This window comes from Macaca nemestrina, chromosome 3 (assembly GCF_043159975.1).
Source record: "Macaca nemestrina isolate mMacNem1 chromosome 3, mMacNem.hap1, whole genome shotgun sequence".
NCBI lineage: Eukaryota > Metazoa > Chordata > Mammalia > Primates > Cercopithecidae > Macaca > Macaca nemestrina.
The window spans coordinates 149,478,291-149,499,891 of NC_092127.1; the positions used below are offsets into that span (position 1 = coordinate 149,478,291).

A 21,601-nucleotide genomic window follows, 5' to 3' on the forward strand; every position below is an offset into this window, starting at 1 on the left:
TGCTGATTTCCTTGATAGTATTGGGAAATAATTCGTTAATTTTGTTTTTTTCTGCTTTATGGCAATATATTCTTCTATTAGGGATTTAGGTAAGTTTTTCCATTGAATCGAGAACCTCCTGAGTGCCAGCCGCTGGCTGGGTCCCAGGAACATGGGTTGGAAATATATTAATCGAGAACTTCCTGAGTGCCAACCATTCCGCTGGGTCCTAGGAACATGATGGGAACTATGACAGACATGGGCTTTACTGACTGGAGCTTTCAGCCTGTACTTTTCTCTGTTTCTATTGCTCAGTTAAAATGTTCCATATTCCTGGATTCCCTGTAACTAGTCAACAAGGTTCATCTTATCAAGGAATACATACTGCAGGGAATGGTGGCAGTGACCAGGCAACTCACCACACAGCCAACACACACACACACACACACACACACACACACACACACACACACACACGCACAAAAGCTTTGGTGGAAGGGGAGAGAGAGACAGAAGGAGATTTTTGAAGGTTCTACTTAACTTTTCTTATCTGAAACTGGAGCTCATAAAAAAGTTACTTTTTTCTCAGCTAAAAAGATAAAACATCATCATTGTAAGAACATTTGTAAAATACAGAATACAATACAGTAAAAAGTAAAGTTACTTTAATCCTAATACCGAAGATAATATGCCTCTCCCCATGCCAAACTGTATTTTGTTTTCTAGGACCAGTTGGTGTTTTCTCATCTCAAGTAGCTTGAACTTTGTCCTAGGACATTAAGTATTTTCTAAAATGTAGTTTTCAATGGCTGTAATAGTATTTCTCATTACGGTGGTATCAAAATTTATTTAACTAGCCACTTAATATTGCATAGTGGTTATTTCATAGTTTCCTCATTTTAAACAATGATGGTTTGAACATCATTAAACATAAAACACATATTCATAATGATTTCCTTTTTATGAAGTCTGAGAAATAAGATGATTGCTGAGTTAAAGATTATGCACACTTAAAAGTCATTTGATGCACATTACCAAATATTTTTTATCTTAACATCCACTTGGTTGAGCTGATTTATCCTTTTATTAATGATCTTCCTGAAAAATTTTCTATCTTTTTGTCTTAAATTTATTGTCTACTGTAATTCTGAAGCAGTGGAGTATTTATTGCATTTTGAAAAGAAAAAGAACACCAAAATTTTAAAAGCGCAAATATAAAAATGTAACTGTGTTAAGTAAAAAGAAATGAAAATATTATTAGCGAATGCCATTTCCTATCCCTTATGCGAAAATAGAAGCTGACATTTTAACTGGCATTTTCATTAAGGTAAGTAAATACGTTTCAAATACAGGGCACCCGGTCTCTATGCTATGTTCAAACACACATCCATTTACTGACTCTGTTTTTACTGGAACTTTCCCTGTGACACATAGAGTAGCTTTTAAGAGAGGCAGAGTTTTTAAATGTTGTTCAATTAGTAGCACTGTACTTTGACATAATTTTCAATTATTTAGAAAAATACACCCATTGGGTATTCTCCCCACATAAATTGTGCAATTGATGAAGCTAACCTCTTACTCTCTGAACATGGATGCCTCACTCTGCAAGCCCACCAGTGAACTATCTCCTGCTTTCCTCATACAAGCAAGCACTCTCTGTATGATTTCCAGGTAATTTTCCAGTTAATGTGCTAGGATGCCAAAGAAAAATTGGTGACAATAAAACTGAGGGAATTTGGAAACAAATCTGTTGAACAGCAAAAGAAGATTTTCTATGTATTTATCTTTTGTAATCTTAAAATTAAAAAAAAAAATCTTATTCTGACATTATTTCCTGCCCTTTTTTTTTTAGTGCTCTGTGGAGGGGGTGAGAGCTTTCTGTGTGCCAGTGGAATCTGCATCCCCAGGAAACTGCAATGTAATGGCTACAACGACTGTGACGACTGGAGTGACGAGGCTCATTGCAGTATGTGACAAGCTGTTTGGGGTTTGTCTGAGTGGACAGGGATTCTCAAATCCTGACAATCATTGGCATTTGCGTAGACTGTTTTTGGTTTGCCTTTCTAAAGTGAGCAAACATGTTTATCTTCCCCCAGAATGACAGCAGCATATTTGCACACCTTTCAAAGGCATGGTTTATTAGGAACTCAACAGGTAGATGCTGCATTGGAACAGATGAGGGATTGCAGCATTTTTGCACAAAGTGGTTTAAATTGGGAGAAGGCTTTGGTTTATTTTGTTTGGGTGAGAATTTTCATTTTTGTTTATGAGTATGAAGGTCAATGTTTTTTAAAAAAGGATATTTTTATGACAATATTTTCACCCTAATGATTTTTAACTGTCATGATACAGTAAATACAAAGCCTCTTGTTTTTTTTTTTTTTTTTTTTTTTTTTTTTTTTTTTTTTGAGACGGAGTCTCGCTCTGTCACCCAGGCTGGAGTGCAGTGGTTGGATCTCAGCTCACGTTTTTTTTTTTTTTTTGTAATGCTTCTTCTAAACCTGGAGATAGTCAATGGCACTAACTGTTTAAAATCCACTAATCAGTAGATTCCGCCTTATGTGTCCTCAATTTATTCCCCATTGATTGGTCATTTTGACTTAATTAGCCAGCGGTTTGTCCAATATAGATTCAGATTTCAAGTTGTTTTGCAGTTACAAACTGGAAAGAAGGGGAAAACCATCCTGAAGAAGTCCATTGTAGGAAACAAAGCTGGTGTCCTATTTGTTCACCCCTAGTATGTTAAAAAAAGAAAATAATTACACTGTGTAATCTGTATTCAAAACAGAACTATATGCAATTAGAACACTATATGCAAGTGTTCTAATTGTTCTTTAAGGGTTATATAAACAGCCACAGTTAGTATGGCAAGAGCTGTGTTTCACTCCTCATGGGAATTGCCAAGGTGTTGTAAGTGCTTGAGAATACTGATCTTAATTGAAAAATTCTTTTGGTCTGTTTGCCAAACGGACCAACTCATCTTTCCTCTGATGGGCTAGGATGGACACTCCTTTGTCCTGTTGAATGGCAGAACTACTGAATGGCAGTTTATCATGGTAACATTTCAGGTCAGTGTTTCCCAAACTGGTGTTCCATATAGTATCTGAGTCTGGAATAATGCTTGAAAAAAAATAACTTTGGGAAATACTCTCTATCAGATCTACTTCTTAGAGGGTTAGAATACACATTTGTATAGTAGAGGTTCTGAGAAATCCTGCAGTTTAAAAAAAATATGTTTGCCTAACTTTGTATTTCATCAGAATTATTCTCTCATGTGAATCCTCACCTTTATTTGTTCATTTATTCATGCATTTTTTATTCTGCCTAATATCTAGTATCCCATGGAACTTTAGTTATGCCACGCATATTTCAGGAAACGTTCTTTTCAGGAAGACATTTATGTTTTACAACTTGGAATTTTCTTTTCAAAACAACGCATGGCACACAATTTTACATAAAAAACATTTTTATAGGCTGTATATTTACACTGGGAAGTGCTGCTGTGGGCTTAGCAGAAGATACTGTGCAAAGCAGCCAAAATAGGGATCTTTAAATAATTCAACGTAATTATATCCAATTTATGGGATTTGGTAGAATCTCTAGCTATTCTCCCATTGTGGCCCATGTTATGGCATTGTTCAAATTCTGCATGTGGCTGTATCTCCTGTGGTGGGCCAACTATGGTTTTATCTTATGTTCCTCAATTGTACTGAGCATTGCACTCCGAACCCTGTAAGTGATTTCTGCTGCATTTGTTAAAATTAAATTTGAAGGGGTTAATTTTCCTAGTCAACAATGTGTTACTGTTCTGCAAGGCATTTACCAATGTCCAAGGGGCTGAAACATTTATTAAGGAAAATAGATATGGCCCTTTCCCATGAACATACCATAAAAATGATCTGTTTGGTCCATTGAGGAAATACATCCCTTCAGAAAACTTCTGTATGAAAACACGGGCATCGAAGGCTTCATATGCAATTGTTTTTGACCTTACAAGGACATCTGCTTTTGAGCTTTAAGGTTAAGTGCTTGTGGTGTTTCAGCATGAGTGTTTATGGAGGGTGCCATACTCCTGTTGTCACTACCCTGTGGTGAAGGAATAGTATAAGTCTGAATTAGGCCTGATGTGAATCAGAGTGTGAATGCAACCCACAGATACTCAGGAGAGGAGAAGGAAGTTTTGCTGTGTGTTCTCAATGAGGAGCAGAAGAAAATGCCTACTTCCTAGGGTTCTTGCAGGTAGGCAAGAAAGAGGACTGCCAGAGGAGATTATGCTTCCATGGATTAGATGCAAAAATGATCTCTACTAAGCACTTGCCTGCTTTTATAAAACATGGGTCATATTAGGTGGCCTGTGTAGTTCATTGAGTTGTTAATTTCCTTTTTAGTCAGGTTCAAAGGAAAGGAGAGAAGAAACTTATTGTTTGTGAGTTACCTAATAAACTATGCTAGAAGCGTTTACCTACATGCTTCGATTTAATTATCAGCAGAGGAAGTGTTATCTACCCCCTTTGTACAGGTGCAGAGACAGAGCTTAGGGCAATGAATAAATTTGCCCATGGTTCGCTAAATGTGAAACCCAGTCTTAAATGGTTCAAAATCTAATGCTTTTTCTTTCCCCTGGTCTGCCTTTGACTTGTCCTTGTCCATAAAAAAGTTCAGATTTAGTGAGATTATACTCTGATTATTTATATTGCAGGAAAATGTTTTAAGTGATTTTGATGTGTTACAGCTTTCAGAGGTAATCGTTTATTAAAGAGCACTCCAGGTATCTGTGACTACTTACTGACTTTCTCCCCTAACTGGTTTTGTCTTGTCAATCTCTTCTTAAGTATTTGTTGAATGAAAAGATTTCCAAACAGTGAAACAATTTTAATGGTGTAGCAGAAAAATTTTCAAAAATCAGGAAAATTTTAGAAATGTCTATCTCTGTGGCTTTAGGCAGGCCATTTCTGTAACCCTGGCTTTTGGTATCATCATGGATGGCTGCATGCTGGCCTCCCCAGGAAGCCCCACCTGCAGAGATTTTGATTCAGTTTGTCTGCGGTGGGGACCAGGCAGCAGTACTTTTGTAACGCTCTCCAGGTAATTCTAACAGACAGCCAGACTTGGAAGTACTGGGCTAGAAGGTGCTTGGTGTCTCTTTTGTTGTTAAGATTCTATAATCTTTTGAGTCTATAACAAGCTCCTAGAATAGTTCCTGGGACATAGCAAGTGCTTAGTAGATGAATACTTCTTAATTTTAAATTGGAAACTCAAGTTGTCACAGTGAAATAGCTGCCACAAAGTTCACACACTTTATGACACATAAAAACCACCATCAAATATTTTTCAAAATCATTTTCTGTGAATTTTGTGTAAAATTGGTTGACTTATTTTTGAGGATGGTGGTTATCTAATTGTACACTGAGTGTAATACGGTGTAGTAATGACTACTGTAAGTTCTTGAGTCAGGCTGCTTAGGTTTCGAGCTTACCATTTCCTGCCTCTGATAACTTAGGCAAGTTACTCAACTTCTCTGTGCCTCAGTTTCTTCTGTAGTACAATGGAAACAATAAATAGTGAATATCTCTCAAATTGTTCAGAATAATGATTCACTGAATATAAAGCATATAGACCAATGTCTTGCATGCAGTAAGTCTCAAAGAGCACTGGGATTTGTGGTCATGACTGTTGTCACTCTTGTTATCTTATTGTTCCTCCACTCCCACCCAGCACCTCTCGTTACTAGGTGCAGAGAATGACCACTGGAAGTCATGGGGACAGCTGATGATATCAGCTGATACATGTAAGGGAGACAGAAACACTAAAATATGCACAACAATTTTAAAAGCAGCACCACGTGAAGCTATTTTTGAATGGAGGCAGCATAAACAGCACAACATAAAAATTATATTCCAAATGATGTTTGAATCATCAAAATGACTATCTATAATAATCTTTCTACTAAGATGTAGCTGCAAGTAAATGCTAGAAATAGTTTCATCAAAATTATAAAAAAATCTCACTCTATGCTAATGGAAGAAGTATTAAATGTTTGGAAATTTTACTTTTTGTATAGTGGCAATCTGATTATACTGAATCAATCAAACTATTGGATATTCTTTAATTCCTCCTATGTGTGAATCATGTTTTAGCTACCTAGTAAATGGAAAGATACTGTTAAGACATGGTTTCTTTCTTTATGAGGCTTTTAGTCTAATCACAGAACTAACATATATACATAGAAACTATTAAATACGCTTAAAAAAAAATTTTTTTTTTGAGATGGAGTCTCGCTCTGTCGCCCAGGCTGGGGTGCAGAGGTGTGATCTTGGTTCTCTGCAGCCTCCACTACCCAAGCTCAAGCAATTCTCCAGCCTCAGTCTTCTGAGTAACTGGAACTACAGGCGTGAGCCACCACGCCAGGCCTAATTTTTGTATTTTTTGTAGAAACAAGATTTTGCCATGTTGCCCAGGCTGGTTGTGAACTCCTAAGCTCAAAGTGATCGGCCCACCTCGGCCTCCCAAAGTGCTAGGATTACTGGCGTGAGCCACTGTGCCCAGCCTAAATATGGTATTTTAAAACAATATAACACACACAATATCACAAAGTCAAAAAAAATTGATGTAAACAAGCAAACAAAAAAAGCTTGCAGCAGGGAGTCCTTCTAGTAAAAAGAGTAGGATAACTAGAAGCTGGATTGCATAGAGAGCTGATGGAAAAGATGGGATTAAAGCGAGGCTTTGCACTCAGGTGGTGTTTGTATACTGTGCAACATGATTTTCAACTCTCTAGGTGACATTTTACAATGCATGGAGACTTTTTTTTATTGTCACAACTGTGGGAGTGGAGGGAGGTGTTACTGGCATCTAGTGGGTAGAGGCCAGAGATGCTGCTAAACAAACTGCACTGCACAGGGCAGCCCCCAACAACAAAGAATTACCCAGTCCAAAATGTCAATGATACTGCCGTGGAGAAACCCTTTTCTAGAGCTGGAAGCCAATAGTAGAAAGAACTCAGAGAGTCAAGAAGCCTGGTGCTTCTCGTGGCTCTGCTGTAAATGAGCTGAGCAGCAGTGGACAGACCATGTAACTCCTCTGGTCATTTCAGAATGAGAGGGTTGGATGAAATAACCTCTGGTTCTTTCCATATTTAATCTTCTGTGGGTGGAAACTGAGCATCCGTACTTGCATCTTGAGTTGAGGCAACACATTCATGTTTATAGTCACAGAGATCGTACATTTGAGAGAAGCCCTTGAGAAAAAGGCTTTCTGTGTGTTAGTTTTCTGCTTTAATTTAATGATAATTTTGAGAGACAAGAATTAATAGTGTGCCATATAAGATGTCAAACTGAAGTCAGTATTAACATGCACGAATTTCAGAAGAAACATTTTGTATCAAGCTCTCCTTAAGAAAAAAAAAGCTGTAGCTAGAAAAACATCTACCTTAGGTCATGCAAAATTATGCTTGTTATGGAGCAAGAAAATCACAGCAAGCACTTTTGCAAATTTTGATTTGCTGGCCCCAAATTGTGCTGACAACACTTCTTTCCAGGTCAAATAAACATTTATTTCAATAAAAGGAGACACTGTGATCTTTGCTATTTGCTATGTATTTCTGGCTTTGCAGTGCCTCTGGTTAAGGTTTTGCGTGTTTACTAATCACACGGACCTTAGGGAAGTAACAGATTACAGATTGTTTTCCAAATGCAGCTCATTTTGTATCTCACTTCTAAAAATGGTTTCTAACCAAGCAAGTTATAACAGTAGAAAGTTGAATCCGCACCAGGGAGAACAATGAGGATTTAAAAAGAATTCTGGAGTCCTCTCCATTTATGAAGTAATTTAATAAATAAGGACATCAATTTTTAAAATATCTCTAATGCAGTGTTTTAGTATGAATTACCAGGGGTCCTAGAATGGGTCTCATAGAAGACAAAGAAACTTTTGGAATTTTTGATGTGTTCTTAGGTTAATCACATTCTGAAAGGGATATTTCATTCCCCAGTTGTCCTGCCATCAAAAAAAGTGAGTGTACTGCTTACAAATAAGTTAACTTGTAGGGTTTAAAATGTGCTGAAACACTGTTCCCCATCCTCTGGGCGAATGCATGCATGTACTTTGCACTGATGGTCAAGTTGAGAAGCCTTATTTCTCTGGCTATTGCTGATTCTAGCATGTTGACTCAAAACTTCCCACAAGGGTAATTTAGATTAAGACAAAAAAAAATAAAAAATAAAAAAGATCTTTTAGAATTTCACAAGGTAATGTATATATCTTGATGCACAAATTCCCCAGGTCTGTCCTGTGGGCAGGAGAACCAATGTCATAACCTTTCCACTCAGCTGTCACATGTGTGGTAGCCTCATTCAGCAGCGGGGTTCAGGGTGGGGAAATAGCGCCCTCTGCTGAATGGGATAAAATACCATTGTCAAAGTGACAGCTAGGACTTCTTAGTTCTTAAATTTTCCCTTATGGTGGCTGTCCTTATTTGAAAATTATTCAGGCTGGGGGAAGTGAAAAATAAAAAGTACTTACAAAGTTCTGTATGCGTGTAAGTGTGGACTTATATGTATATATGCGTGTGTGTGTCTGTGCACATACACACCTTCCAAATGAAGACACTGAACAGGTGATTTCTAAGGCCCATTCCATTCCTAAAATGGTGTGATTCTAAAAACTTTAAGAAGTTTTTTTTTTAGAAGAGTGCCTTTTTGAAGCAGAAATTTATGATTCATGTATATGTGAGTGTCATATTTTGGCATACCTAATGTTTTAACTGATCAATGCCAAAGGCTTTGCATAACGAATCGTCATCTAGTGTGAGATGTTTACAGTGAAGTGGTGGCTGCTACTGGTTGTATGAGATACAGGCTTCTGCTTGAGGAGAAACAATCAGCTGGAATTCAGGAGATTGAACCATTGACTACTTGATTTCTGGCCTTCATCAGCCAAGTAGACTGATCTTCAAATGTTTTTTTTTTTTTTTTTTTTTTCCTCTTTCCTTTGTTTTTGCTATTTTCTCTGTTTGAAGTATGCTAAACTTTTCATTACATCCACCCTGCTGAAATTCTGCCCATTTTCTGTATTCCTTCTCCAGCCTTAAGCAAGCTGTTTTGTACTTAATTTACTTTAAATAAGGGAAATAAAAATATATTTAAGAAATCTGCCGGGCGCGGTGGCTCACGCCTGTAATCCCAGCACTTTGGGAGGCCGAGGCGGGCGGATCACAAGGTCAGGAGATCGAGACCACGGTGAAACCCCGTTTCTACTAAAAATACAAAAAATTAGCCGGGCGCGGTGGCGGGCGCCTGTAGTCCCAGCTACTCAGGAGGCTGAGGCAGGAGAACGGCGTGAACCCGGGAGGCGGAGCTTGCAGTGAGCCGAGATTGCGCCACTGCACTCCAGCCTGGGCGACAGAGCGAGATTCTGTCTCAAAAAAAAAAAAAAAAAAAAAAAGAAATCTAGTTTCTGTGAAATGCAGATTTCTTTACATATATTGATTTTAAACATTTGTACAGCTTTACTGAGGTATAATTTACATCTTATAAATTTCATCTATTGATTTTTGTAAACTTATAGAGTTATGCGACCAGCCTCACAATACAGTCTAGAATGTTTGCATCTCTCACAAAATTTCTCTCCCACACATTTGTAGTGGAATCAAGTCTAATCCCTCAGCTACTGTAACTACTTCTCAGACTTCTGTTTATATAAATTTGTTTTTTTCTGGGAATTCCATAAACGAGTCATATAATATGTAATTTTTGTATCTGATTTCTTTCACATAGCATAACTTTTTGGGGTTCATCCATACTGTCACATATATTGGTAGTTTCATCCTTTTAATCACTGAGTAGTATTTCACTGCATATTACATTTTGTTTGTCCATTCCAGTTAGAGAGTACTTGGATTTTTTTCCAGTTTTTGGCTTATGAATAATGCTGCTATGAACATCTATATATAAATCTTTGTGTGGATATATGTTTAATTTATCTTGGGTAGATTCCTAAGAGTGGAATTCACAAATTAATTGTATGGTAAGGTTGCAGTTACCTTCATTAGAAACTGCCAGTTTTCCAAGGTGGCATTATTATTTTATAGTCTCACCAGAGATCCATGAGATTCATTTTCTCAAAATCCTTGCCAATGCTTGCTATTATCCATCTTTTCCATTGTAGCCATTTTAAGGGATGTGTAGTTATATCTTCTTGTAGTTTTAATTTGCCTTAGCTTATTTTTTTTCTTTTGTTTTGCCCTGCCCTCTCACCCCCCACTGCCTTTGTTTAATGACTAATAATGTTAAGCACCTTTTCATGTGTTTTTATGTCTTTCATGAAGACTTTCTATTCAAGTCTTTTGACCATTTGTAATTGAATTATTTTTCATCTTATTATTGAATGTAAGAGTTCTTTAGAGACTCCGGATATCCAAATTTCTTTATCATATATATATAATTTGTAAATATTTTTCTGGTATTATCCCAATACCATTTTTTGAAAAGAACATTCTCTTTCCATCGAATTGCCTTACACACACTGTTTCATTAAACTCTCCTCTTTCAAACCCTGTTAAGTGGCTGATTTTGTCCCAGTTTCATAGATCAGTTCACAGACTCCTAGACTTGAATTAACAATAACACACTAAAAGTCCCACAGCTAGTAGATGGCAGAACCAGGATAGGAGTTCTGGTTTACTGAAGGATAAGACTGTTTTCTTATTAAAATCAGGAAACCATTTCCCCTGAACGTTGTTCATTTCAACATTAAACTATGAGCGTCCTGAGATTACATAGCGCTTCTCTTCTTGCCACCGTAGTCTTTGGACAGTACTTGTTTATTTGAGGATTACATTATGAAACACCCAATAGGCTTAAGCAGTAATGTTTATGTGAAAGGAAATAACAACTCTATAATCTAAATGACTTATTTTATTTTTATGTTTATGCTTACTACTGACAAACCTAGACTTTCAACTCTAAAGAAAACATAAGAGTTACTAAAGTCTATTCTACATGAACAGGAACTTCATTAGGAATGATGGTGAATTGAGAATGCCTTTTCTCATCTTTAACAATTAAGGATCATTCAGGTGACATAAAATGGAAGTCAAGAGAAACACATCAGAAAGTGATACAATCACTTGGCTTGGGAGCCACTTATTTAAATGGCCTTGAACAGATTGCTGTATCTCTGTGTGCCACCTTCTCACCTATAAAACAATAGGTATGGGCCAGGTTACCATTAGGGTGTCCCTTCCATGACTGGCTTTTGTTAAATATTGTACTACGGTAGCATTCTATATGGCTCTGATGACACATTGGTGGCTTCTTTTATTTGCAGACTGCAGTGAGAATCTGTTTCACTGTCACACAGGCAAGTGCCTTAATTACAGCCTTGTGTGTGATGGATATGATGACTGTGGGGATTTGAGTGATGAGCAAAACTGTGGTAAGTAGCATTGTTTCCCCAAAGGTTTTAATTTAAAAATCACAGAAATTTTTGACCAGAAACTTATAGTTCATTACGTGTTAATATGATTAGCAGTTAAAATTACAAAATGATTGGTTTCTTGTGTTTTAGAAGGAAGAAGTTTGTTCAATCACTGTCCTCAGTAATGTCTTACATGTAAAAGTAATACATAAATAATCATGTTAAGAAAATGTTTAAGAAGTGGAATGGGAAGACTGGTAAAGGTTGTTAATGCATTAATAGTTTTTTCCCTCTCCTCAAATATGTTCTGTTTCTCCTCTGGTTAGAGCCAGTGGCTTATGTTAGATTTTGGCCTTTTGAGCAAACTTTGAGGGTAGATATATTGTCTGTGCCTGATTCCCTTAGTACATGTGACAGAAGTCCCCTCCTCTATTTAATCCCCAAATAGTACAAGGACCACCTATGCAGCAGCTACCCAGCGTTAGGATGATGCATTTGTTTTGTGTACACATGCTGATCTTATCTTTTAAAGAATAAACTCACTTTTAAAAGAGTCATGTTCAATTCTGAATGCCATCTCATGAATTAAAATCAGCAAAATTCCTCTTGCTCATTTACCTTTTTGGCTTTGTGACTAGGTTCAGAATTTTTAGGTAGCATATTATTGAGTGACGCAGGAACTTTGCAACATGAACAAAAGGGCAAACGGGGATGAGGATACACCTTGGACAAATGATATGAGACAATGTCCAGCATTAGAAAACATCAAAATGAATGTTTGGAAAGGATCAGGGATATGGTCAGAGGAAGGCATTAGAGTCATGACTGTTAGGTATAACCCCATTCTAGGAAACCTGGTGGTTTCTAGGGGCACCATCTCGCAGCCACTTGCTGTATCTGTAAAAATATTTTAAAACGTGTGTGTACAAACCATTCCTGTGTGACTAGATAGATGTGGATTATTGTTTTTTTCTGATAATATTTTATTTTTATTTTATTTTGATTAATAATAGTTGTACGTATTTATTGAATACAGCATGATATTTTAATACATGTATACAATATGTAATGATCATATCAGGGTAATTAGCATATCCATCACCTCAAACATTTATCATTTCTTCGTATTAGGAGCATTCAAAATCTTCTCATTTAGCTATTTGAAAATATGCAATAAATTATCATTAACTATAGTCACCATCTAGTGCTATAAAAACCTACAACCTGTTCCTCCTATCTAGCTGTAATTTTGTGTCAGTTAAGCAATCTCTGTCTTTTTGCGATGGAGTCTTGCTCCATCACCCAGACTGGAGTGCAGTGGTGCTATCTTGGCTCACTGCAACCTCCGCCTCCTGGGTTCAAGTGATTCTGCTGCCTCAGCCTCCTGAGTAGCTGGGACTACAAGTGCGTGCCACCACGCCCGGCTAACTTTTGTATTTTTAGTAGAGAATGGGTTTCATCATGTTGGTCAGGCTGGTCTCTAACTCCTGAGCTCGTGATTCGCTTGCCTTGGCCTCCCAAAGTGCTGGGATTACAGACATGAGCCACCACACCTGGTGGCAATCTCTCTTTACCCCTCCTCCTCCATACCCTTATGGCCTCTAGTAACCACTGTTCTACTCTCTATTTCTATGAGATCAACTCTGCATATGAGTGAGGGCACACGGTATTTCTGTTTCTATGCCTGACTTATTTCACTTAACATAATGTCCTCCAGGCTCATCCATGTTGCTACAAATAACAGGATTTTATTCTTTTGCCATGGCTGAATAGTATTCCATTGTGTAGATGTACCATATTTCCTTCTCCACTCATTTTTTGATGGCACAAATTGATTCCATATCATGGTTATTGTGAGTAGTGCTGCAATGAACATGGGGTTGCAGGTGTCTGTTTGATATACTGATTTCCTTTCCTTTGGATATATGCCCAGGAGTGGGATTGCTGGGTCATATGGAAGTTCTATTTGTAGTTTTCTCAAGAATCTCCATACTGTTTTCCATAATGACTGTACTAATTTACATTCAGATGTGGGATATATCCTGGGACTAACTAGTCTTGAGACAAAGGATGAGAGGAAATTGTAATTATATAGATCACAGAAATTACAATTGTAGGAGGCCTTAGAGATCATCAGATTCAACCCTTCCCTTTACCAGCGAGATAATTAGGAAAATGCAGGGCATTGAAAATGAGTGAGTGTCGTTTGGTAGTTGGATAGGTTAGTGGAGAGGGCCAGCTTGCAGGTAGCATGTGAGAAAAAATGGTCTTAACAGGCAACATAATTCCTCTGAAGATAGCAGGCTGTCGTGAAGTTTGTGTGTTCGGATGCCGGTTGTCTCCATCTAACAGCAATAATTATCACTTTCCTTCAGACCGGCCCTGCACTGGCTCCCTCTGCTCTTCTGGTTCCTGCCCAAGCACCTCTTGTGCTTTTCTTCTTTTCTCAAACTTATGTCCTCCCTATACTTTCCTCTATTGATCCAAAATACCCTTTAAGATCCATGGTCACTCCGGAAGTCTGTCTATGACCATGGCACTGTTACTAGACTTATCATACTTTCTCATGGAATCTATTATTCGTGAATCCACATACATCTTCTAAAACTCTGCTTATATTCAGGGTATACCACCTCTCATGGCAAAGCATCCTATGGATTCTGCCCTTTGTGAGAGGGAACTTATCACTTAGTTCTTTTTCACTAATATATAAAGTTGAAGTCCAGGCTAAAAAGAATCATGAATATATCATCAATATTTTGCATGGCTTACTTAGCAGTTCTTTTGGATATAAGGCCAGGCATGCTGGCATGTCCTTGTAGTCCCAACTACATGGGAGGCTGGGATGGGAGGATCACCTGATCCTAGGAAGTCGAGGCTGCAGTGAGCTATGATCATACCACTGCATTCCAGCCTGGGAGACAGAGAGAGACCCTGTCTCAAAAAAAAGATAATCAATTAAAAACTTAAGCTTAGCATCAGGAGAGATGACAAGGAGATACCTGCCTTCCCAATTTACCAGACAGGTAAGTTATAATTCCTAGAAACGTGAGAGAGCTGTTACATATACATGAAATCCGCTAGCTGCATTGTGAAACACAAATCACAGTTCTGCTTTTTGAACCAAGGTAGAAATCATGAATTTTTCATAAGGAAAGAAAATGACAACTAAAGAAAACAAAAGCCAACAACAATAAGAACCAACTATGGGTCCTGGGACAGCTAGAGTAGTGTTACTCATCTGAAAAGCAGACCCATCTTACCCCACGGTGATGGTGGTCAGTGGGGCATATGCGTGGGGAGGGCGTGGAATTTTAATTGGGCCAGTCCTATTGTAGAAATGTTATTGAAGGTATTGGAGCCATTGGAACAGACTCTCTTCAATGGGAACCGGGAGCCATACAATCCTGCCTGTTTGTCATGCTGGTTCTCTGCATCCTCGTGAGTTTTCATTTCTCCAGATTGCAATCCCACAACAGAGCATCGCTGCGGGGATGGGCGTTGCATTGCCATGGAGTGGGTGTGTGATGGTGACCACGACTGTGTGGATAAGTCCGACGAGGTCAACTGCTGTGAGTGCTCTGAGGATGTCTGTCTTGCTTATTTTTCCATTTCTGGTTCTCTAGGCTGTACTCAAGGTTGAGGACTGTACTTAAGACTCACTATATACACAGCATTCCAAGGGAAAGATTCTTATACTTTGGTTTTGCCTGTAAAGATCACCGAGTGGTGGGATGACAATAGCAATGGAGTGTATCTGACTTCCACACCTCTCCCCGCAAAACTCCAAGCTTCATTTGGCTGATCTAGCCAAGTGGGTGTCTGTTTTCTCTCTCATTGCTCCATATGTCTCTTTTGTGCTTCTGTGACTTTGTCAAAGGTGATGCTCTGCCCACAGAATGGGGGACCTTTCTTCTGCACACAATATATGAGTAGTTAAGATTCCCTGCAGGAGTGCCCTAACATGTTCTCAGGGGCCTTTTGTGGAAGAACATGGAAAGAATCACCAGAGAGAAGAGAGACTTTAATGTTCATATGATGATACACAGAGAGAGCATAATAGGCCGGGCATGGTGGCTCACGCCTGTAGTCTCAGCACTTTGGGAGGCAGAGGTGGGTGAATCACCTGAGGTCAGGAGTTCAAGACCAACCTGGCCAACAGTCTCTACTAAAAATACAAAAATTAGCTGGGCATGGTGGCAGGTGCCTGTAGTCCCAGCTACTCAGGAGGCTGAGGCAGGAGAATCGCTTGAACCAGGGAGGTGTAGATTACAGTGAGCCAAGATCAAGCCATTGCCCTCCAGCCTGGGTGACAGAGTGAAACTCCATCTTAAAAAAAAAAAAAAAAAAGAGACAGAGAGAGAACGTAGTGATAATATAAATTTATAGACTGTTGTGTTTCTTAGTGAATGAAAATCTTCAGACAGTTGTTATACTTCAAACTAATAACAAGTATGGTTATTAACACTTTTTCCCCCTAGAAAATATAATATACCCATTAGAGAATAATATACACGATTGAATAGAAGCTGTCAGGTGTTAAGAGAGAATGCAGTTGACCTGAAAGAGTTAATGTTATATGTTCTTTTGCATATTTAATTATACTTTTCATTTCATCTTTTTGTATCTAGTAAAAGTTAAGAAAGTTGATTTTATATATAAGATTGAATATTTAATTGGCTTATAATTTGAGGCAAAAATAGAAATGTGGATTATATATTTTTTATTTTGACATAAGAAAAGTCATATAAAAAGTCACAATGTGTGGCTCTCCTCTTCCCTAAAATGGATTTGAAGTGGAATGTCCTCCGAGTCTTTGCTTAGTGGACACAGTGGAACAGAGTGGACTGTATCTCACTAGATCTTGGAGAAGCAAGGACGTGGTGCTCAGATAGAACACTTCTGGTGTGGAGCCTTGACTCAAGAAAAGAGAGGTCATACTATTAGTAAGTCAGTGAAGGCTAAGGTCACATGATCCACGGGTTTCCGATACTCTAAAAGACAATAGGTATAGACTTTAGAAAACCCATAGGAATTGGAAGGTTAATGGATATTAGGCCATCCCTTTCAAATATCAGTTGTCATAAACAAGTGTTGAAGTGTTTATTAGGTGTTAGTTACTATGCGAGTTCTTTCCCATATACTATTTTGTTGGCTTATGAGGTTAAGTAGATAAATAATGAAATATTTGGACTGGGAGTCCAAAAGCTTGCCTTCACATTCTGGCTGTAGCTCTTAGTCATGGGACTTTGAGCAAGTACTATGCTCTGTAAACTTTAGTTTCTCATCTGTAAAACAAAGATGATAATATCTACTTTACAAGATTTATGTGAGAATTTGAGATTATATACACAGTGCAGTTAGCACAGCTCTTGCCATATAATGAACCCTTTACAAATTGTCGTTTTTATTAGTAAGTAGGATCATGATACTTCCATCACTGAAAACAATCACGCAGTTCTCAAGAAAAAGTTAATTTTTGGTAAGTGCTGTTCAATGAGGCAGGAAAAATTCTAGAAATAAAATCAATGATATGTTCATTTGTGTATGCAGAACACGCTGTTTCTTAGCAATGCCTGATAAATGGCTATTGTTTATTTGATGTGCAGATTGAGAGAGAAGAATTAATAAATAAAGTGAATATTGTTCTGACCCTTCCTAGCCTGTCACAGCCAGGGTCTGGTGGAATGCAGAAATGGACAATGTATCCCCAGCACATTTCAATGTGATGGCGACGAGGACTGCAAGGATGGGAGTGATGAGGAGAACTGCAGTGGCAGTAAGTGTGTCCCACCACCCCAGAACGTTCTTTTACTCGTGATCCTCTGCTTGGGAACAAAGAAAAATATTTGAAGTTGCTTAAGTAGGATTCCCATGTAAATAATCCCAGATTGCCTAACACAGTGGTTCTCACAGCCTAGTCAGCCAGGAAATGCTTTCTTGTGCTAAACATAGTTCTCAAGCAACTTACACTGAAAATCATTCCTCAGGTAAGACACCTGACAGCATGGTCAAATTCACTTAACTGTTCTATGGGAAAAGCCGTGATAAAGAGAGAAGTTTAGTGTATAGCATCCAATTAAATCAGATTAGATTCCGGTGAGAAGAAATTGGCTTCTGAAAGGAAATGCAATGGCTTCCTAAAATAATCATGTTCAGAGAAGCAGTTTAATGCCTCTTATTACCAAGCAATTCACTTTAAAAGGATTTGATATCTGTGTGTGAATCTCAAGAAGAAAAAGTAGGTCCAATAAATTGTTTTTTAAATGTAATTTATGTCTATCAGAAAAGAAAGTTCTACACAGATTGTTTTAAGCTCTAATATGTGTGGAAGCTTCTCAGTAGGGGCTGGGTAAGAATATCCCTAGACTCAAAAATCACATTTGTGTATACTACACAGGCACAGCCTAGTTGTTAAGCACATGGTTGTTGCAGCCCTGATACCCAGGATCAAGCCTCAATCTACTATGGTGATTTTTGGCAAGATACTTACAACCCGTATGGGACTCGGTTTGTGTGTCTGTACACTCAGAATAGTGATAACTACTTCATAGTGGTGGCACATGGTGAAAACTCAATATATGTGAGCTTTTATACATGGCTATTACATTAAAGCATATCTTGTGCTGTGTATATTCATAATCAGCCAATGAGACTGGTCACCTATAGGTAAATTAATTTTGTCATAATGCATATTGATCATTAGAATAACTTTAATGGAAAAGTGCCCAAGATCTAAAGGGAGAGCTTTTCAATCACAGACTTATTACATAAAAATAATATATAAAGAGTGTTTGTTTTACCAGTTTTTAAATTCAGAAGGAATACCTTTATTAAACATAATTTATTGTGTGCGTATCAACTGAGCACTTCCCTTTGCATCAAACTCTTCTTCCTTTCTGTATAATTCAACTCTGAAATAATTTTGGATTTTTCATGATGAAATGGCAGACTTTGTAGATTATTTCCTTACATGTGTGAGATGTAAGAAAGTCATATGATAAAATAGATTTAAAAGTAAAATTTTAGTATCTTTATATTGTTTAATTAATTCAACTTAAAAAATGTATATTGTGGTATTTATGTGTGGCCATCCCCTGGGAATTCAGTGGCAAGCAAAACAGCTGATGGGGCTTGCAGACTCCTGGGGAACATAGGCATGCTACGAATTATTATGCAGGTCAGTGTCTAGCCATGCAGCAACAGAGGCTAAGAAGGGAAATTCAGGGTGCTTGGATGCCATTAATATTGGGCATGCCCTGGTAAAGCACCTCAGACAAAAATTCACTGAGGAAGAGATCCGGGAGCTCAGACCTGAAAGATGAGTGGGGTTAACCAAGAGGAATGGGGCTTGAAAAAGCAACTGAGACACAAGGCATCGGTTGACCAAAATTCCTGAGGTGGGAAGGTGCTAGGCATGTGTAGGAGGACCATGAGAGAAGGCAGACTATTGTGATTAGAGAGCTGAGAATGAAAGGGGGCCTGGTACTAAATACTATGTAATTGTCAGCATGGGTTACAGGCTTGTTCTCTAGACAGGGCTGGGAAGGGAAGGAGGGGCTGCTTCTCCTGAAACTTTGGGTCCTGCTGAAGAGTTAGGCCTTTGAAACTCTTCAGGCTCTGTCCCTGCCTACCTTTCTCATCTCTCTCACCCCCTTTCTCAGTGGTTGAAGCTCCAATTACTTTGACCTGTGCACCTCCATATTCTAGGCCTTTTGCATGTGCTGTTTCTCGGTTTGGGAAACCCATCCTTTCCTCTTATCATGACTTGGAAAAGTCCTTTGAGAAACTTCCCCACACTGGTCTCATTGACTTCTATTGCTCTTTAAATGTATTTTAGCTGGGCGTGGTAGCACATGCCTATAATCCCAACACTTTGGGTGGCCGAGGCAGGAGAATTACTTGAGACCAGGAGTTTGAGGCTAGCCTGGGCAATATAACGAGACCCCCATCTCTATGAAAAAAATAAATAAATAAAAATAAATATGTCTTCCATAAAGCAGTGATCACACAGCATCAGAAGGTTTTGTTCAGGATCATACCTCTTATCAGAGCACAAGTCACTTCCAAGGAGGTATCATGCCATTTTGTCTTTTAATGCTTAGTGCCTAGCTGGTCACATAGATTGTCACGTGGCAGGCACTTAATATTTCCCGAAATAATGAATGCGTGATGTCAATAAAATCTCCTTAAGAGCCTAAATTTACAGAAATTGTTTAGATTTGCTTTGAGAAAAAATTTTGACCCTGATGACATTAAAAAAAGAGTGACATCTCTTTTCTGCAAGGCTGTGGTATATTATTTTGCATACTAGTGGTACTGGAAAGGATAAATATCCCAGTGTAATAAACATTGTCTTAGAATTATAGATAAGAATGATTATATATACACATATGCTATTATTTATACTTAAAAGTGCCTTGCAAGGTTGTCTAGATTCCAGGTGACATGCCTGAAGGTAATTGATCATAATGGGGGAGAGACAGAATGGACAGTAATTTATTACCTTCCCCATTTAATCTACAAATGACCAGGAAATCAATGGGAAAAGCAGTTTCCTCTCTACCTACCTTAAGGAAAAATCATTAGGGCAAACATTGATATTACTGCTGTCATTCACTTAGAAACAAGAAACTCAGTTCTCAAGTCATCACAGCTAGGCTGATGACACTTTCCAAAGACATATTGAAAATATGGGTAACAGCTGTATAACACTTGTATTATGATAACGTATCCTTATTGTATTGGTGTTGATGCCCTACTTACTACTAGAGAAAGCATTTTACTTAGAGGGAGACTAGAATTGGGAGCAAATGAGTCTTAAACAAATGTCAATTAATATTCAGAATTTCAAGATTTTTATAACGTTCTCCCTCCCTGAAATCTCTTGAAGTTTATTTTGTAATCAAGTGTTGGCACCCATGTAAAACGAAAGCACTATTTTTTTTCCCATTAAATGCAACAACCTGTTTGTAGTGTAATTTGTCTCTTATTTCTTCATTCCTATTTTGGAACACCTGGATTGTATTTAGTTACCAGAAAGCACCTATTCAACGTATGTTCAATACTTTTGGAGAAATTGGAAGGAAATTAAAGTTGTGTTATTCCTCAATTCCACCAGACGTTCCTGATCCTTTAGATCCTTAGGTAAGGAATTTGCAGATGATGAAAGCCAATGTGCCTTTTCCTCCCTCTGTAGGTCAGACTGCATGTCAAGAAGGAGACCGAAGATGCCTCTACATTGCCTGCATTGATTCATGTGGTGGTAGCTCTCTCTGTGACCCGAACAACAGTCTGAATAACTGTAGTAAGTACAACAGCTGACAAATGCAATCACCACGTCAGGGGATGCACTCAGCAGTTTTCTTCTGCATTGACATTCAAATATCGAAGTCTGGAATCCCTCCAAAAAAGTGTACCTGTTTTCTTTTTCTTTTTAAAAGGTTGCATGTGGTAGGAGAAAAGAAACCAAATGGTCTTAATTAACTTCAATCAGAAACAAATGTGTCATTGTGAATGACTGTAAATTCGCATTGCTTAATATAATTACCATTACTTTCAACTCAGCATTATTTCTCTGAATTATTTTCTTGGCTCCATCTGTAGGCAGATGCTATCTTTCTTCCTTTCTAAAGCACAGCTTCAAAAATGGAAACTGTAACAAAGAAGCAAATATGAAGTTCATAGAAATAGCCACATACAATTTTGGCGGTCTGTTCTTTTTATTTGAGACACAGTCCCACTCTGTCACCCATGCTAGAGTGCAGTGGTGCCATCTTGGCTCACTGCAACCTCCGCCTTCTGGGTTCAAGTGATTCTTCTGCCTCAGCCTTCAGAGTAGCTGGGATTACAGTTGCTCAAGACCCTCAGTGATCCATCTGCCTGGGCCTCCCAAAGTGCTCAGATTACAGACAGTCAGTTCTTTTAATGAAATTTATTCTCGCTTTTACAGGAACTCTGATGACCTATAATGGTTTTGGAACCATTATGCTAATTTGTTTCGGTGACAGTGCAACAGCTCCAAATGGTGTAAACAGGTGGCTCTAAAATGACTTTCAGGAGGAGGAGTTATTTGGGGAAGACAGAATGGGCGGAAGTGAAAGAGCACCCTAGGGACTCTCCTGGGAAATTGAATCAGAAAATCCCCAGCAACTGATTTCTAGTAATGATTTCTGACTACTGGGCTCTGTTTTCATATTATACTCAC

The 21,601-nt window shown here is 38.2% G+C and overlaps 1 protein-coding gene across 10 annotated transcripts in view; it reads left to right on the forward strand.

Moving 5' to 3' along the window:
* LOC105487675 (corin, serine peptidase) overlaps window positions 1–21,601 on the forward strand; it is a 276,725-nt gene that overhangs the window by 163,829 nt on the left and 91,295 nt on the right. For 8 of the 10 annotated variants that reach the window (XM_071093630.1, XM_071093635.1, XM_071093628.1 and 5 more), the window contains 5 exons: window positions 1,832–1,945; window positions 11,305–11,412; window positions 14,856–14,966; window positions 17,057–17,173; window positions 20,594–20,701. In XM_071093630.1, the coding sequence (XP_070949731.1) occupies window positions 1,832–1,945; window positions 11,305–11,412; window positions 14,856–14,966; window positions 17,057–17,173; window positions 20,594–20,701 (558 nt within the window). The remainder of the gene's footprint in view (window positions 1–1,831; window positions 1,946–11,304; window positions 11,413–14,855; window positions 14,967–17,056; window positions 17,174–20,593; window positions 20,702–21,601) is intronic. The other 2 variants (XM_071093634.1, XM_071093629.1) reach the window with 1 other exon arrangement.